Here is a 20049-nt window from a genome sequence, read left to right as displayed (position 1 = left end):
AATCCCCTGATTCTAATGGAAGATCAACTGTGTTGTCTGTAAACACCAACGTCTCTCATTGATCGATTTGTTTTCGCTCCAGTGCTAATATTTAGTGCACAAGCTTGATTTGCACAAGCGTCGTGCTAGAGCATGACAGCGCCCCTACAGTCGTGCTATATGTACTACATTGATTCAAAACCATGCGGATGACAAAAACAGCTTTGTTTTCACAGAGCCCAGGAACTGTTGTGGGCAGCTTTCAAGGAATATCATTGTTAATATAGGGGACAGTATCTTCACCTGACATGCAGAAGGGTGGGGTTCGACTCACCAACGGGGAGTTGATGTCTTTTTCTTCATGATGGTGAACACCGTGGTTGGCACACCGTTGTACACAGCCCTTAAAGAACGTGTTGAAAGTATTGGAGACAGAGCAGATCTGGGTGCACAGCTTTTGAAACACACATCAAATCCGAGCTCAGTGGACTGAGAGTTTTTATACTGTTCTCTGAGCCAGATGTTTTCTTTGTTAATACCATATTAGGAGGCCTTGATTGAAAGTCTCAGCAGGCGACCTCAAGTGCAAGAGGAGCCAGATTTGAAACTATGAGTGATACTGAGTGATACTGGCCACATGACAATATCATTTCCATGTAATAGGTAGATTGAGGTTCATGTCAAACAAGTGGAGGACAATGTTGGTAGAGCCAAAGATGAAATGATGGAATTGGAATCTTTCTTTCACACTCTCTCTGAACTGAAAAACACATTGCTATCACTGACTACAGTCACACAATCCTTCTGCACAACATACAGTTAAACCTTGGCGAAGATATTGAAGAGTTCATTTCATGGGCTCGAGCCATGTGTCTGTACTGAGGGAAATGAGACAGAGGGGGCTTTGTGGGAGATTGTGTGTGTGTGTGTGTGTAACAGGTGATCAAAGGAAAGCAAACACAAATAAACCAATGAAAGTTATTTCCAAATATTTTTTAAAAATGTGCTTTTGGATGAAAACAGAAAACACAAATAAACATGTGCAGGGAGGATGAGAGCGAGCGGCGATGCTTCAAACTGCACATCATCCTCATTTCTTCTTCAAAGATTATTCTGTGACCTTGCTTCCCACACGGGAGCAGGGGGTTGCCATCAGTCGGGTGGTGGTGGTGGTGGTGAGGGGTTTCGGGGACCCGTCTGTCAAATAACAAAAATGTTATTTCGGCCCCCCATCGCACCAAGCCATTCATTGTCTTCAACAATTAAAATGTTTTTGGAGAAATATCAATGCATGAATTGATGTTTATATCAATCGTATCCTTTACACCCTAAAATTCGAGTGTATTCACAAGCTACAACAAACTAGTTATTTGTGACTTGGTCTGTAAAAATATTGTTTGTCACTAAGCCAGTAGGTGGTGCTAAAAATACTGGAGGCCCCTGGGCTACACAACTAAAACACAACATCATCAGCTGCACATCATCCTCATTTGTTCTTCAAAAATTCATTTGGAATCTATCATTCTCTGACCTTTGGTCATGGTCTACTCCATGAGCACCACCCCGTCCTCGGGACGGGTAAGTGGGGGATCTGACTCCAACTTCATACACTTGACGTTGTCCACCTGGCTGCGAAGAGATTAAAAAAGAAAACATTTCAGGGTAAATGTCTGCAACCCAGTTGTATTAAACACATGATGTTGCAGTTGCTCAGGAGTGGGAAGAAAGGCAGAAACTGAAAAACATGAGAAACTGGACACCCTGAATTTCCGATCGTCTCATGGACCCACTTTTCCATCATTCATTCACTGAGCAGCTCACATTTCAGCCAGCAGAAGTTGCCTTGCTGGTCAGGGCGAGTAAAAGAGCATCATGGCAGATGTTCAGCTTCATTTGGGGTCACCGTACCTGAGTTTTACTGGAGAGAGTGATGCCACCTCACATGCTGTTATGTATGACACTATAACTACCTGACGTCCACGGATGCATCAAGGGCACAGAGGAACAATGGGAGAACTGAGACGCCCTAAAATTGGAGTGTATTCACGTCTATGTTCCACATTGCCACGGGCAACCAATGTCCACGCCGCTCCAGGGCCACACACACTGCCATCAGCTCGGCTGCTTGTGCGGAAGGTTTACTGAACTCGTCGCTTGTCCAGATCAGAGGGCAAGGTGAGTTTGGATCCGTGGGGTTGTCTGCTTCCACGACGGCTGCACCTACATGCAATGGTCCAGAGATGTGTCTCCAGCAACAGCCATCTGTGAAGAGAACTGTTTCATCCGGGAGTGATAGATCAGGATGCGCTTTCATTTCCTGTCTCACGCGGCCCTGACATTCATGCGCTTCGCCTGTTGTTCCTGTCCTGTTCCCGAAACATTTACATGAGTCCAACTGTAGCTTCCAGCATGTCACTCTCTTTATTTTATTTATTCTTCTCTATTGTCATTGTCATCGACTGAATGTATTGCCTTTCTTGTACATTACATTGTACATTTACAGTGCTTTCCTTTTGCCGGCAAAAAAAAAATCTTTCTTTTGGAAATCTTTGGAAAGTTTCTTTTTGCTGACCGGTACAGCTTGCTTGTTCCGATGACCCCTGCTGCTACTTGCAAACCTTTTGAGCTGCGCTTGTACCAAATCATGAACTCTGGTGATGTCTATGGCAAGAAAACATGTCATTCAACTGCTTCTCCACAAACACTCTGGCGCCCTCTTGCGGCAGAGCTCATGAGCGTTTTGTGTCTCTGGTGGAGTCGGTATTTGTTTTGTTTCTATTAGTATATTGGTATGACATGGAGACGAATAAAAGAAGAGTTGGTGATTGTAAGGACTGGCAAGAAGATGGGCTTGTTGTTGTTTTTGAGTCAGAGCGTTGTTTTCAGGTTTTTATAAATGACATGATCAAGTTCCAACTGCTTCTTCTGACTCTTTATTCAGCACATTGTTCTGTATCACAAGCAGCCGTTCCACTCAGGACCCGCTGTCCAGACATAGACATGTTAGAATAAATAAATAAATAATCCAATTGATGTGATCATGTATTAATCGTACTTCCCCCTCCAGAAAACAAAAGCGATATATAACAATGTGCATAATTCTTGACACTATTTAAATCAAATTTACTCTCCAGCAAAAATAACATTTAGCTTTATAACTTGTTCTATAAAGAAACAAAATCATCTACTATGTAAAATGACTGAATCTCATCGACCATATTCCTCAACATTGAAGATGTTATTCTCATTCACAGGTCAAGTATCGTGGCTTCACCTCTGGACCCGACCTTCTGTTCAGTCACTGTTGGCGTGTGATTTCCAGGTGTGTTGGCCACTCTGACAGGATCAGGTGTCTCATCCAAGTGTTCATGCTCCGTCTCTGCTGAATCATGTGGACTGCTCTTCTCTTCGGTTTTTCTGAGATGCTGTTGCTGCACACTGTGTGCACTTGCATGTCCAATCCTTCACTGGTGGAGGGGTCCTGTGGTGTCAGAAACTTCCTTCACAGTGTGTCAGCCAGAATCATTCTTCGCAGCCTTGGTGGAGCGGCTTCTTCATGATGGACTCCATGGGCTTGTGGTCCGAGTCCACGTGGACATGTCGGCCATATGCATATTGATGGAAGCTTTTGAAACCAAACTGTACATTTCCTTCTCAACCTGTGTGTCGCGAATTTGGCTGTCAGGGAGAGATTTTGTGGCACAACTGATGGGCCTTGAGTCCATCCTTTGAAGCATCTACCTGTGAACTGGGCTCATTTCCTTAAAGGCATCATCGTGCTGCTTCTGGAAAGGGTTGAAACACAGTAAGTTCAAAATTTATGAGCAAATAACGACGATAGGTTTAATAGAATACATAGATAAAAACAGACACCACATACACATATTTTTATTTCATTCATTGTTGCGTTGTGTTATGATGCTAGTGAGGTAGTCCATAGTCCAACAGTCCTCAGAGGCACTGGCTCCAGAACAAATCTTGTAGCGCAGCTGTACATTGGCTAAAAGTTGTCGCCTCTTTTTCTCCGCTAACAGGTGGGTTAACACTCCACCATAAACCCTGCATGTGTCCCAAAATAAGGGATTAGAGTGAGGAATGTGTTTGATAAAAATGTAACGTTCATAATATAGTAGTTCCGTCGAATGTATGTCAGTTAGAGTCATGGTTTATGCTCGGCTAGCTGACGGTGCCAAGTATACTTCAGAGAGTTGCAACTGTGGTGGATCTCTGAGAGGCTTGGTGCAAACTCAGCGAGATGGTTGCCCAGCAGTGTCTCTAGCTCTGCACGCTTTCTTCTTCTTCTTGATGGCTAAGACCTTAGTTGGGTCTGGTTTGATCATCATCTGACCTCACTGCTTCCCATAGTTTTCAGGTTCAGCCTCTCTCACCTGATCGTGCTCTTCTCTGGTTTGACCATAGATGACAATGTGGTCTACTATTGTGACCACTCCATTCAGACCCTGGTGTGTCACATCTATTTTTCTTTGAAACTGATCTTGGGCTGAAATAATACCAAGTGGAAGAAGCCATAACGGCCAAATGGTGTGTTGAATGTCATCAACTTTGATGTTTCTGGAAGTATCCAGAGCGGGCATCAGTTAGCTTGGCAGTGTTGGCTGAGGGTCATGTGGACGGCAGATTCTGAGTTTACCTGCGCGGCTTCTCCCCAACGACGAGTGCGTTGACCCAGACTCTTTGACAAGCGGGTTTTGGCCAGTTTTAAACTGTGGCCCCCCCCAACAACCAAACAGGGACAGGACGATCAATAAATAGAGATAAAGAAACAGAGTTTTGTTGTTGACTGAACTGGAAACGCTGGGTTTTAATCATGAGAAGTAAATCTGCCCTCATTCCAAGCCGTCCTCACGCGGCCCGTCTCTTCATATGTCTGGCCAGAATGTGCGACTTGAGTTCCGCAAGCAATGGACTACGGTCATTATGAGGTTTGTTTTGGGATTTTTCCATGAAAACCGTCATGTTCATGTTCACCTCCATGGTGCATTTTCTGTTATCCGTTTATTTCAATGTTTCCACTTGGTTTAAACCGTGACTAGTTAATATGCGATGGAAACCCTGGATGATGACACTGGTTTCCTCCATTTCTTGAGACGACGTCCGAGAGCATGGGGTCTCCTTCTTGGTGGATAAACCACTGGTGCCTCAGGTGGGTCAAGGTGTATCATACATTCTCCTGGGAATAGTCCGGGTCCTTCAAAAAAGACGTCCTTATAGTCTGACATGATGCCTTTATTATCCAGAGTGGCGTTGGCTGACAGCACCATGACACGATCAAGATTCTTTATTCAGCACTGTATCACACGCAGCTGTTCTACTGAGGAGCACTGATCCAGACACAGGTGACCTGCAAGGTGCCGGTCATAAAAATCATCCAGGTGATGTCATCACAGATGAATACAGTATTAGAACGGAATTCAGATGTTTGAATTGATGAGGAATTCCGTTTGACAGCCTGGGGTAAAAAATGTTTAGCACAGTCTCAGTTATATGAATGTACAGTCAATGTTTTGCTTTGACGCACTCGAACCCATTGGAGCGAAAACACACACAAAAAGCAACAAGACTGAAAAACAAAACGAAGTGATATATTGTCATTTATATAATGAAATGTAGATTATTTTTATTGTTATTTTACTTTTTTGCTTTTTTGTAACTACAAGGCAGATATTTATTAAGTCTCAGTGTGTCACGTCTCCTGTTGGCTGCTGTTACTCGCCTCTATGCTCCGTCGCACCACAGGATAATTTTATTTCTGACTGAATCAAAATCAGTACATCGCATCAGTATCGTTTGTTCCTGCCCCAAAGAAAAAATAATCTATAGAAGTCTAGAAATCTATCATATACGGAGGCCCTAAGGGGACATGACAACAACAACAACAACAACAAAAAGGTTTGTGAGATCTCGCAATACTATGATTCTGGGTTTATGCTACTGTTCCTTTAAGAGTTCAATGGTGACAAGTGAGTGAGGGTGGAGCGTGGTGCGCTGGGGGTCAGAGAGAGTTCTGTTTTTTGGGAGTTGTTGAGGAGAGAGAGGAGTTGCAATTGTTTCTGTTTTCTGGAGACCACGACACAGTGTTTGAGTGAAATAAAAGAAGAAACGAAACTGCGGAACGGCTGTTTTTGTCTACTACCAGCAGACACTACAATACTTTTGAGTTCAGTCATTTTTTTGACACTTCTGCATTTGACCTCTTTTCCATCGTAATCCCTCAGTGCAAGAGTCTTTCTGGGTTTGGCGAGATCATAGCAGCAGCATCATTCCTCATGTCTATTCAGGCATCTGAGACAGCTCACTGACATGACAGACTTGCAGAGCAGCATCTAGGGTTGGCTCCACTGCATGTAAACGCCTCTCTCTCTAATGTTCCTGTCGTCAACTCAAAACACAATTTGGTCACGTTCCATGGGATCATTCAGGTTTGCAAAGTCACATGACTGCGTTGTGAGCCCCAGGTCTGTCAGGAAACTATCAAGATGCTGATGTTGTCCACGTGTTTCATTCTTCTCAGGGGAGAAATGCTCCTCAAACTGCTGCATCACACAATCAAGTGTCTTCCCTTTTTCTTCATGATCAAGCGTGTTGGACACGTCCAGGGCCTGTGGACCTGCTGTTGTTAGCAGACCTACATCCGAATACCAAAACAAACACTGACGCCTAGTGGTCACGAACGATCACTTTAAATGTCACACTCGGGCTCCCGTCCACCCTCGGTCAAGGTGAAGAAATGAGGTTCTGTATTCGCAATTATCTTTAATTTTGATTTATTTTTGGTGTTAAACAGATGTATTGTCGATGAATACATCGTGCTACATTGAAATCGAGCTAAAATGAGCAAGTGACAGCACAGATGTCAGATTTAACAAGTAAATTAAATAATAATTCATGATGATTCTCTACCACAGACACGTAAAGTTCAGGAGATCTGCCGCAAGAGGGCGCCATAGTGTTTCTGAAGAGTCGGTTGAATGGCGAGAAAGAAAGCGCTTTATAAAAGAGGCAATGGGAAATGTTGAGATGGGAGAAACGCAAAACTCGCACAGACTAAAAGCAAATTTATAAAGGTACAATAAATGACGTTTTCGATTCACCCTCTGCCAGGTGACTGCGGTGTATTTTCAGTTTTTATTTTCACAGTCGGCAGTTATTATAGGCTTTTTAAATGACTGCAATGCATTTACAAATAATATATAATACATAACTTAAATGCTTTAATCTGTCTTCATCAACAACTTCTTCCTTTGATGCAACATATTTTTTTCAATCCTTTTATTTACCTATTTTCAGCCATAAACTTTCCAACCCGAAACAGTGACCTAATGGGAGGAATTCAAATCACCTGTGGAGACTCCTCTGTGGTACAGTGCGAGTCATTTTTCATGATTTCTCTAGTTACAGTTGCTGACCTCCTGAGAGGAGCTCAGCTGCACGCTTCCTCACTGCTACCATTCTCATCACTTTAGTGGGGAATCTTGGTGGGAAAAGATAAAGATCCAGAGGAGAATCTAGATTTTCTGTTCAATCGCAGTGGAGGGAAATGTTTTCAGACTCTTTTGAAATTTGATTTCATTCCTCACTGTCAGCAGGGGAGATGATTTGAACCAGCAACATTTTGTTGGAGGAACACACTCAGGCCTCACACACACACACACACACTGAGGAACCAGAACCAGGAGCCTCTCTGAGTCCAAATCCCAGGTACAGAGGTTCAGTGGAGGTGAAGAAGGAGCAGAGACGAGGCCGGGCTCCAGAGGAGACTCTGTAGAAGTGAAGAAATCCAGCAGGTGCGTTCAGCAACACTCCAACTCTGTGAGAGACGTCTGAGCTCTCGATGACAGTTTCTGTCTTATTGTGACAGACTTTATATCCAGCATCATCAGAGCAGCTCAGACTCCAGGAATAACGGTTCTGTCCAAACTCAGACTCATCTTCTTTCCCTCCGTCTCTCCTGAGAGTCACGGCCACAGAAACTCTTCCTCTCCACTCCACCTCCCAGTAACAGACACCAGTCACAGCGTCTCTGCTCACCACCTGAGGACACCGCTCAAACCTGTCGGGATGGTCCAGATACTCCTGATCCTCCGTCACTAGCTCCACCATGTGGTTGTTGTTGGACAGTAGGAGGCGCTGGTGAGCTGTGTCTGGGTCCAGTGAGAGTGGACGGAAGTCTGAGAGAAGAAGACACACGTGGTGATGATGGAGGAAGAACAGACCTTCTCTTCAAGAGACAATCATTGTCCCAGCAAGCCAGGGAAGGCTGCTCTGTTGGTCAACATGAGCTACAGTGGAGATCATGAGCCCACAGGTTCAAACTGTGATGGGTCAACAGTCATGTGACACTGGGGAGGCATCAAGAGAAGAACCAGGAGGACTGGAACATCCCAGAATAATCTGGAGCAGCTGATGTCTCATGTGAAAGACACAAGTGTCTCCATGTGAGGTCAGGAGCTAAGCTAGCCTGTCGCTAACACCAGACTAGTTTTGGGAACATGATGATGTTCAGAGCTCCTGAGACTTTGGAGTGAAAGACTGAAGAGAGTGCAGGGAATCTGTATGTGATGATGAGGAAAGTCCACAGTGCTGCTTCTAGATCTGCACGGAGGCTCCTCACTAGCTGCTGCTGGACACCATATTGGTGAGCAGTGTTCTGGGCAGTGACCTGGACTTGATGAAGACAAGTTCCAGCAGCAGATCCAAGGGTCACATGACGTCACTAACTTCACAGCTGCTCCACTTGAAGCTGACAGAGTCGAGGAGTTCTCATGAAGCAATGAGATACAGACTTACATCTCTTCAGTCCAGATGTTAACGTCTGTGGTCCACAGTGATCCAGCCTGGAGGAAGAAAGAGGCAGAAGGATGAGAGCAGATCCATGTGACTTCAGATGTTTCAGGACTATTATCTGCTGCTGCTAAGTGGACGGCTCTTTTATGACTGTTTTGGTGACAACAAAGATGAATCTCTAAACAGCTGCTCAGTCTCTACTGTCTCCTTGGTGTGTCCAGCGAAGTCTAGCAGAACATGTCATGCGTTGTGGATTCATGTGCTCAGTTCAGATGAAGAGTCTGAACAGCGTCCCACACCCACATCCTCTCTGTCTGCTCCTGGATCACATGTTCAGTCTGAAGCTCTTTGGAGCACAGTCAGTCGGTTCTGCTGCTCTGTCCATACCTGAGAGTCTCCAGCCTCCAGTCTGGACTCTCCAGTCCAGCAGACAGCAGCTCCAGTCCTGGTCCTCCTGGATGGTTGAAGCTCAGGTCCAGCTCTCTCAGATGGGAGGGGTTAGAGGTCAGAGCTGAGGCCAGAGAAGCACAGCCTCTCTCTGAGATCCTACACCCTGACAGACTGTGGTGAAGGAGAAACAGTGTTTTAGAGAATCATGAGAGCAGAAGAACCTTCCAGTTGTGGAGCAGAACTGAAGAGAGGAGATGATGTGTTCTGACCTGAGAGTCTCCAGGGGACAGTATGGACTCTTCAGTCCAGCAGACAGCAGCTCCACTCCTGGATCCTCCAGGTTCTCGTTGTAGCTCAGGTCCAGTTGTGTCAGACGAGAGGACGGAGAGCTGAGGACTGAGGACAGAAGGGAACCACTTCTCTCTGACAACCAACACCAGCTCAGGCTGTGAAAGAGACGAGTGTCATCAACCAGTGAGACTTTTTCAATCCTCTATTCCTTCTAATGAAGACTTTAAACTCTGTATTTGATCCTCTGTCACACATTAACTTGAGCTGAATTCAGCGGAGGTGAGTGTGGGGGATGAAGAAGGGTCGACCAATAGGAAAGGTTCTGACTAAAGCTTCAGCGCATCATTGGTCGATCACCTTCTTTCTTCAAACATCTGATTGGTCAGCACCTCTGAACTGCTGTGTTTTTCTAACAGCAGCACATGGAGCATCTGACTAGGTGGAAAATGTGGAAACACAGATGCAAACTCACAGAAGTCCTCAGGAAAACATGTTCAAGCGCTGCACTGAAACAGAACACGTCGCATTTCTCTGGCTTTTCTTGAACCAGTGACTTGATATGTGATCAATGCACTACTCTGCCATGAGCTCCACCAAACGGCAGTGAGAAGGTCTATCAGCACAGCCTGTCCCTCCACTTGCTCTCAGAGAGACAGAGGGAGCGAGACAGGGAGCAGCTGAACGCTTCTATAATTATAAAGAAAAATAACTTATGATCGTTTAAAAGCCACAGATTTATTGTTTATTTTTGGTTTGACTTTTGCAAATGTTGAATTTGCATGTGGTTACTGCAGTAAATATTTCTGCAACATTCCTTGCACTTCCTTTTTGCATTTCCTGGTTCAGAGGTGGAGAGGAAAAAGTGCACCAGCTGGCCAAATGCATCAGTTCACTTCAGGTGGTTCAGACAACAACATGATCTGGGAAGATTGAACAGTTTGATGCTCGAAGTTTAAAGGACTATTCATGTTTGTTTCATGAAAAATCAGTGCTAAAACAGTGTTGGCTGCCATGAATGATCTGTGGCGCAGCTGTGCTTCAATGCAGCATCAGGTCCAGTGACGCGTCTGTTTTTTACTATGTTTTTTAAGATCAACTTGCTGCTCGTTTGGACATTATTATAATGACCAAACACAACTATGTTATGGGAAAGTATGCAGCACTACACATGAATACAAATATATGTATGTTCATTTCTTGGTTTGACTTTAGACCCTCAGTCACATGACTGCAGGAGGAACCTGCTGGAGACTGATACCACTGAGAATCAGCTGCTGCATTGAAGAGCAAACTGATGAGAAAACTGTGACTCTCTGAAGCTGGAGTCTCCACCTCTGACTTTCACATTTGAGCTCTGAAGCTGGACACATGATGTGTTCTGACCTGAGAGTCTCCAGGTGACAGTGTGGACTCTTCAGTCCAGCAGACAGCAGCTCCACTCCTGGATCCTTCAGGTCATAGTTGTAGCTCAGGTCCAGTTGTGTCAGACGAGAGGACGGAGAGCTGAGGACTGAGGACAGAAGGGAACCACTTCTCTCTGACAGCTGACACCAGCTCAGGCTGTGAAAGAGACGAGTGTCATCAACAAGTGAGACTTTTTCAATCCTCTATTTGGACAAGACTTTAAAAATATGATTGTTCCTTTAGAAGAGATCACAGGGTCACCATTATCAGAGCCATTGCTCGGCACAATGAGGAATGAAAGGTCAAGGTCATGATGGAGTTGGCTGGCAGATCATTTAGCTCAGTTACTCCACTGCTGCTGTTAGTTCATCAAACTAGTTGCACCTGGTCGTTCATTGTTCGGTTGTTGGTTTCTTCTACATTCCAGGGGAACAGGAACAAGAGTGAGGAGTCATGACTGAGTCACACGTCCACAAACCACCTAAAGTCCTCAGAAGATGGACAGAGAAGTGGAACGCTCCAAAACACCAGTGATCCACTCACAGTCTAGTTTTCCAGTCATTTCTACTCAGGTTATTACTGTATCTGACTCACTTCATTGAAGTGAACTTACAGGACTCTGGACAACAGAATGGACTTCACTGAGGAAAACCTGAAGCTGACACTCTGACTGGGGAAAGAAGGCTCATTAAAAAGGGGCAGATATGACCAGACTCTTTCTTCTCTCTGGTCCGTTTGATCCCTGGAATCACATGGAGATGGAAGATGCTGCTGTGTGTTTGCTGGAACGTGGGATGGAAATAAAGTTTTCTGCTTCACAGTCTCATCCAACTCAGGGTTCAGTTCATTGAACACCATGTGTTGCAATGATTTAATTCTGGTCTGTTGACTCTCTGCAGCTGGAGTCTCCACGTCTGACTTTCACATTTCAGCTCTGAAGCTGGACACATGATGTGTTCTGACCTGAGAGTCTCCAGGTGACAGTGTGGACTCTTCAGTCCAGCAGACAGCAGCTCCACTCCTGGATCCTTCAGGTCATAGTTGTAGCTCAGGTCCAGTTGTGTCAGACGAGAGGACGGGGAGCTGAGGACTGAGGACAGAAGGGAACCACTTCTCTCTGACAGTTCACAGCAGCTCAGGCTGTGAAAGAGACGAGTGTCATCAACAAGTGAGACTTTTTCAATCCTCTATTTGGACCAGACTTTAAACTCTTTATTGGAGGACACACTGAACTCTTTCCACTCAGAAGATCATCATCACATTAGAGTTGGAATATTAGAAGCAGTATATATCAGTCAGGATCAACTTGATTAAACATGAAGACAAAAACACAAAGCAGATGAAAGAGGAACAAAATATTGGGGGTGTTGTTGATAAAGAGGAGACTTTATATTTATCCAGCTGCCCAACAGGAAGTGACATCACAGATCAACTGTGAACAAGGAAATATGTTCTAACTTTTGTCTGTTATCATCTGTACACAGATGCTGTCGCTTTTTCGGGCGCTCATCATTCTGTGATGTGACTTGAGCGGCTGAACAGAGCGTGGCCTGCATAGAGAACTTGTTCTTCGTCTTTGTGAAGGTGAACTTTATTCACAAATAACGCCTCAGTGAACCCCTGAGTGCGTAACATACGCGTCTGTCCTGCTCTGTTTGTCACCCAAACTGATGCAGAGTTTGTTTTATGAGACCGAGCCTCACATCTGTCCCACTGTCAGACGTGTCCTCTGAGTTCAGATGCAGCTGTGTGAGTGGCTAAATGCAGAGAGCTCTCTCCTGCATGAATACAGCACCACCACATATCACAGCTGAAGTTTCAGCTCATCAAACACAGTATTGGCCTATTTAAATCAGTCAAATATGTTGTTGGAACAACAGAAATGTCGGCGCCGCAAATTACCATGGTAACAAACTAGCATTCTAGACAATCCCAGGCCACCATAAGTGAATGTGCCTGGGGACCATCTTCTGTGGTTGAAAACTCAGTGACTTTTCTTCTGTTTTGGACACATTCTGTCCTGTACTTCAACGCCCCCACAGTGAAGTCCTGTTCAGAATAGTGGGACGATGCCGGGGCATGTTTCAGAAAGGTGGTTCAGTGAAAAGCCTGAGTTGGTTTTCCCGGAATTGAGCAGCAACTCTGGTGTTTTGGTTTCATGAAGCAGGACCGCAAACCTCTGTGTGAATGAGGGAGAACAAGCCTCTCCTCAATAACTCACAGTCACATGACTGCAGGAGGAACCTGCTGGAGACTGATGCCACTGAGAATCAGCTGCTGCATTGAAGAGCAAACTGATTGGAAAACTGTGACTCTCTGAAGCTGGAGTCTCCACCTCTGACTTTCACATTTCAGCTCTGAAGCTGGACAAATGATGTGTTCTGACCTGAGAGTCTCCAGGTGACAGTGTGGACTCTTCAGTCCAGCAGACAGCAGCTTCACTCCTGGATCCTTCAGGTCCCTGTTCCAGCTCAGATCCAGTTGTGTCAGACGAGAGGACGGAGAGCTGAGGACTGAGGACAGAAGGGAACCACTTCTCTCTGACAGCTGACAGTCTCTAAGTCTGAATAAAAAGAACAAGGAAATCAAATGTTCATGTTCAGTTCACATTATCAGAGATGTTTCAGTGTTTGATCCACTCACAGAACTTCCTTTGAAGCTTGGACCACAGGCAGCAGCCTCTCAAGAACCTCCTCTGAAGCAGAGTATTTCTTCAGGTCAAACACCTCCAGATCTTCCTCTGAGGACAGTAAGATGAAGGCCAGGGTGGACCACTGAGCAGGAGACAGTTGATCTGTGGAGAGACGTCCTGATCTCAGCTGCTGTTGGACCTGCTCCACTAGAGAAGTGTCCTTCACTTCACTCAGACAGTGGAACAGATTGATGATTCTTTCTGGAGACACTTTCTCACTGATCTTCTTCTTGATGAGCTCTGCTGTGTCCTGACGGGTCCAGGAGCTACTTCCTATCTGTGTCAACAAACCTGGAAGGAGACTCTGGCTGCTCTGCAGAGAAAGACCCAGGAGGAAGCGCAGGCACAAGTCCAGATGTCCATTTGGACTTTCTACAGCTTCATTTATTGCTCTCTGGTAGAAATGTGCTGGAACACTTTTGTTTCTAAAGAGTCTTGTCAGTACAGATGTTTGTTGTGAATCAAGCAGAACAACTCCAGAGTTGAAGAACATCAGGCGGACATGAAGAGCAGCCAGAAACTCCTGAAGACTCAGGTGGATGAAGCAGAAGACCTTGTCCTGGTACAGTCCTCTCTCCTGTCTGAAGATCTGTGTGAAGACTCCAGAGTAAACTGCAGCAGCTGTGATGTCGATGCCACACTCTGTGAGGTCTGATTCATAGAAGATCAAGTTTCCTCTCTGCAGCTGCTCAAAAGCCAGTTTTCCCAGAGACTCAATCATCTTCCTGCTCTCAGGATCCCAAACTGTGTCTGTCCCAGCTCCTCCATGGTACTTGATCTTCTTGACTTTGGCCTGAACCACCAGGAAGTGGATGTACATCTCAGTCAGGGTCTTGGGCAGCTGTCTGGTCTCTCTGCTCTTCAACATGTCCTCCAGAACTGTGGCAGTGATCCAGCAGAAGATGGGGATGTGACACATGATGTAGAGGCTTCGTGAGCTCCTGATGTGAGAGATGATGGTGGTCTGCTCCTCATCTCTGAACCTCTTCCTGAAGTACTCCTCCTTCTGGAGGTCAGTGAACCCTCTGACCTCTGTCACCATGTCCACACACTCAGGAGGGATCTGATTGGCTGCTGCAGGTCGGGTGGTTATCCAGAGGTGAGCTGAGGGAAGCAGCTTCCCCCTGATGAGGTTGGTCAGCAGGACGTCTACTGAGGTGGACTCTGTAGCTTCTGTCAGGACCCGACTGTTGAAGTCCAGAGGGAGTCAACACTCGTCCAGACCGTCCAAGATGAACAGAACCTGGACTCGTTCAAAGCTGCTGAGTCCTGATTCTTTGGTTTCAGGAAAGAAGCGATGAACAAGTTCCACCAAACTCAACTTCTTCTCTTTCAGCAGGTTCAGCTCTCTGAAGGTGAAAGGAAACATGAGCTGGAAGTTCTGGTGGGCTTTGTCTTCAGCCCAGTCCAGAGTCAGCTTCTGTGTCAGGAGGGTCTTCCCAATGCCAGCCACGCCCTTCGTCAGCAGGCTCCTGATTGGTCCCTCTCTCTCAGGTGAGGCTTTAAAGAGGTCTTCTTGTTTGATGGTAGTTTCTGCTCTGGTCTGGTTCCTGGTTGCTGCTTCGATCTGTCGGACCTCGTGTTCCTGGTTGACCTGGTCTGTGCCCCCCTCAGTGATGTAGAGCTCTGTGTAGATCTGATTCAGAGGGGCGGAGTTTCCTGCTTTAGCCACCCCCTCAAACACACTATGGAACTTCTTCTGCAGGCTCCTCTTCAGTCGTCCTGCACACCCTCCAGCAGGACTTACTGAGTGAAGAGAGAAGTCACATGATCAGAGGATTATGGAAGGTGAAGCTGATCAAGCTCCAGATCATTCTTCACATCAGCTCCAGATATTTCAGCTCAAATGGACTTTTAGATTGAAGGATTCACATTCAGCAGGTTGAAGGTTCAAATCCTCTTACTGCTCCACACTCGACCAGCAAGCTCCTCCTCCTCCATGCTCCTCAGGAGGTTCATGATGAAGTCCAGGAAAGCTTCTCTGCTGCTCCTCATCTGCTCCTCATCACAATTCACCTTCACCTCTTCCTCATCATCCTGGTATTTGGGATCATCTGGACTGAGGAACCTTTGGACTCTCCTCACTTCCTTCTTCACCAGGGCCATGACTGTCTCCTCAAGCAGCTGAAATACAAACATGTGACCTGATCATGTGACAGAAAGAAAACCTGCTGACCTTCAGAGGTGACCAGAATCCTGTCTGGTGAGTTAGCATCTGTTGTAGTTAGCAGGCGGAGCTAACACTTGAACACACCTGAAGTGTGAAGTCCAGATCTGTCTGATGCTGCTGGACACACTGGAGACTCAGAACATCTGAGACCTGCCGATCCTCTCTGTGAAGAACATCAGGCAGCAAATCAGCTCTACTTTCACAAGGACACTGATGATCTGATGAAGGTCAAGACTCAGACTGCGACTCTTCCAGGTGCAGCTCAGCTGAAACAGAACAATCTAGCTCCAGATTCATGGAAACCAGATGAAACAGACGTGAACTTTGTCACACATGTCCATGCTGACATATCAACTGAGATGAAGCTGGTGAACATCTGAGTGCTTCAGTCCAAGTAGAAGGAGCCTCAGAGACCTTTGATCACACCCAACAATCCCATGAGTGGAGAGGGACAGAAAACCTCACCTTTCTCCTGAAGGCTCTTGTCCACCTTTGAAATCAATAAGAAGATCCATCGACGCATCACTCTTCAGAGACACACAGCTGAGTTCAGACTCTTCTGGTTTCTCCTGTTTAAACCTGATGGAGACTCAACTTTGATCAACACTGTGATTCGCCGTCTGACCGCTAGAGGTCCCCTCAGTGTTCCTCCTGCTCAGTCTCTCACCTGCTCCTCCTCTGATGGTCCTGTCCTCCTCTGAAGTCAATATATCTTCCCATCGACGCATCACTCTTCAGAGACTCACAGCTGGGAGCAGGTCCATGTTGTCGTCCAGCAGCTTCTGATGTGAGTGGCTTTGATCTGAACACAGAAGTTGCAGTGTGAAAATGGTTTCAAGTATTTGGAGCTCTGACAGGAGAACTGATCTTCTCACCTCTGAGCTCTGGTCTGGCTGCCATGGTCCTCACCCAGAGGGGCTTTAGAGGGAGGAGCTTCCTCCTCCTCTCTGTCCACACCTTCACACAAACACAGCAGCATCATCACGGATGGTTCTTGTCAACAACAGAACTTCAGTCATCAGATTTAGAGCAGCAGAACAAAGTCAATCTCACTCTGCCTTGGACTTGCATAAATGAACACGTCGAGACCACGACGGCGCCATGCTATCCAACTCCGCTGCGTTTGACAGCCGACATCGGGGTGTGACAGGTGTGGAGAGTGTGGTGGACTTTGGTTCACGTCCCCCATTAGGGTTCACTGATCGCAGACACACTCTCACAGGCAGCGCTAATACTACGACCCGGCATCAGTTAGAGACCATTAACAAATTCTGATTCGGGCAATGTGTCTTCAAAGATGCCAATGAAAAAAAAAAAAACATTTTAATCAAGAGAAAAGATTTTTCATCACATGGGACAAAGGACTGACAGTTTGTGAGATGATTTGGAGAATAGAATATGACTAAGATGATCATGTATTCACACGACTTCTAATATTTATTCAATAGCATCGAGGAAATGTGTCCAAACTGGTCCATAGTTAAAGTAGACTGTTAAGAGACATGAGACACAGCAGACAGACGGCTCAATTTAACCCCTAAATAAAGCTGGCAGAGCTGTCTGTCAGACACAAGAAATGTGAAACATTGCATTTCTCATCTCTACACTCAGTTTACGATTATATTTAAACATAAAATGATGATGTCGGAGACAAACTCCACTACTAGGTTTCATCATAAAACAGACTCAAGAGAGACTGTAGTGTCCGACATATGGAATATGATACATAATATGACATGATATGATGATAATATATTCAAATGACCAAATGTATCTTCATATTTTCATATTTCCTGTCCCTTGTGGACAGGTGGGAGGTCACTGACCTGGGAGCAGCTCTCTGCTCTGACTTGTGTCCATGTTTGGAGGTGGAGCTTCCAGCTGAGCTCAGCTTCTTCTTCTGCTCTGCTCACAGAAACTCGTTCATCGATGGAGCTCACCCTGTGCGCGAGCTGCTGTGTCCTGTAAAAGATCAGAATCAGAGCTGCTGCTCATGTTTGTCGTTCACATTCAATGCCACACTTCGGTTCATGATGGACGAGACTCGCCGGTGAGAAACACAGAACGTCGAAGAACACACTTCTTCAGCTGTCTCCGCCGGTCACGCCTAAACACTGACACCTACTGGCGGGAATTGATACTCGCTCTCATTTTTTATTCCCCTCACAAGTCGAGTTGTAACAACTTATTCGATTATATTTGCAAAGGAACAAGTGATAACCACTCGATTCAGACAATCCCCAGAATGAGGAGGGAATAATCCGGAACATTCGCTGCGTCGTTTTGTTTTACTCCCTTTTTGCAAGAAGTTCACGTTTGGAAGCTTCAAAACACAGATGCACGATGACACCACCGTTCGACAAACTCACCGTTTCCTCTTCAGATGCTTTATTTAGCTTCCCTTCTCTCACAACCTTCAGTGACGGTCAAAAGAACCCAAGTGCCACGAACTTTGATTTGACTTTCACTTTCCTATACTGTCAGGCTGAGTCAGGACAAAGATCGTCTCCGCCAACAGGAAGTATTACTCCACTCATACCTCCGAGGCTGGAGGGCGCACTCCAGGGTTTGATGTCCTGTTGTCAGCTGGAGCTGGGACAGGGATGAGGCGAGTCTGGGACAGAGCGTTACTTGGTTTGTGACTTTGTCACAGCCAAACTGCACAGAAGCGCACATTCAGAGCTGGACACGCACCGGCACATCTTCACTTCTGGAGAGACGTCACTCTTTCGGCAACCCCTCCCACATGCAGCGGCCCCCCGCTCACACACGCAGGGAGTGATGGGCAAAACAGTTCGTTTTAGTGACTCAGTTCATTAACTCTCGTTCGGTAAAAAGAACAAATCTTTTTTGAGTCTTACGGTTCTTAGTTTCGCCACCTGTCGGCGACACGCAATACTGCGATTGAAGTGTACTTGGATTTAAACGTCAATTTATTTGACTTTACCAACATATTACAAATAAAACAAAGTGTCAAACATGGCATGCTGTTAAACAATTTTGACCAAATTTTGCAATTTTTCTGTTTACAGACACACTGCATGCATTTTACTGCTTGAATGAAGAAGTGGTTTGGCATCATTGCATGGTATCAATGTCCAACCTCAGAGCCTCTGATGCCTTAGACTTATGCATAACAACAATATTAATCATGAGGCATCGTCTAAATCATCTTGGCCTGGTGTTTGCCACCATGTGAACAAGTAAAAGGTCAGCAAAATATCACCACTGAGGGAAGAATGCAGGCACTCTGATCAGGGTAATGTTAGAAGACAAATAAAATAACAGAGGAAGATTTTAAAAACTGGTTTTTTTTTTTCAAAACATAACAAGAATAAATGACTCTCCAGCACATGGAACAGGTTCTGCAGCATCCTCCTTGACACCCCACAGGAACAGAGTCTGAGAGACAAGAATGTTAGTGGTCACACACACACACTGCGCCAGCAACATGGTTTTAGCACAGAAAAAGTACCTGCAATGGGACCATACCCCCTGTATTGCCCACATGTATTTTTGTGTGAGGTCTGGCGGGACGAAAGGGTTGAAAGGGGGAAGAGAGAGAAACAGGGCACACTCAGGGAACAGAGCAACAGGGAAGAGAGGGGACTCCAGATGAATGGAAAGTGGCTTTGGATATTGCCACCATTCTCCAATCCTGGTGCTGAAAGGTAAGTAGTTTAAAGTTTTGAATGAACGGCAGCTACTGAACCACATCACTGTGGTCATTTTGATGAGAGGAGATCTGTGCAAAAAACAAAGCCCTCAATCTTAAGCCACACCTGTAAAGAGTCTGCTGGACTCCCAGGTGAGAGAAGTGACCTCAGCATTTGGCAGAGTGGAATCCATTTACAACATCCAGGTTTCATTAAGCACAGAAGGCAGATGAGACGGTGAAGACTGTCCTCGCAGCTGTAGCACCTGTGAATTCAAGGAGAGGATAAAATGTATGAGACCTTGTACTACATATATATATATATATATATATATATATATATATATATATATATATATATATATATGCCTTGATTGACAAGGTTAGAAATAATGATTTGTATTTGAAATAATAACTGTTTCCTTCAAACATTTTCCAAACTTCCTCTGGCATTTTGCGGCTACCATTTAATGAAGCTGACAGTTGAGGACCTGTGAGGCGTCTATTTCTCAAACTAGACACTCTAATGCACTTATCTTCCTGCTCATATATATATATATATATATATATATATATATATATATATATATATATATATATATATATATATATATATATATATATATCCCCAGGAAACATGGTTAGGTCTGAGTGTTGAGTGGT

The 20049-nt window shown here is 45.3% G+C and overlaps 1 protein-coding gene across 1 annotated transcript; it reads right to left on the bottom strand.

Annotated features, from left to right (window-relative positions):
• Positions 1-6747: 6747 nt before the first annotated feature.
• LOC128766404 (NACHT, LRR and PYD domains-containing protein 12-like) lies at positions 6748-18426 on the bottom strand. The gene is given in 15 exon segments (XM_053878015.1): positions 6748-8168; positions 8788-8834; positions 9172-9345; positions 9444-9620; positions 10849-11025; positions 11833-12009; positions 13256-13432; positions 13513-15307; positions 15466-15685; positions 15816-15894; positions 16197-16310; positions 16399-16533; positions 16607-16688; positions 17558-17693; positions 18101-18426. Coding segments are annotated over 14 exon segments (3927 nt in total). The 5' UTR covers positions 17592-17693; positions 18101-18426; the 3' UTR covers positions 6748-7629.
• Between the last annotated feature and the right edge of the window lie 1623 nt (positions 18427-20049).

The sequence above is a fragment of the Synchiropus splendidus genome, chromosome 10, assembly GCF_027744825.2.
Source record: "Synchiropus splendidus isolate RoL2022-P1 chromosome 10, RoL_Sspl_1.0, whole genome shotgun sequence".
Lineage (NCBI taxonomy): Eukaryota > Metazoa > Chordata > Actinopteri > Syngnathiformes > Callionymidae > Synchiropus > Synchiropus splendidus.
Note: the sequence above shows the minus strand (reverse complement) of the source record. Positions and strands in the feature narration are given on the sequence as shown.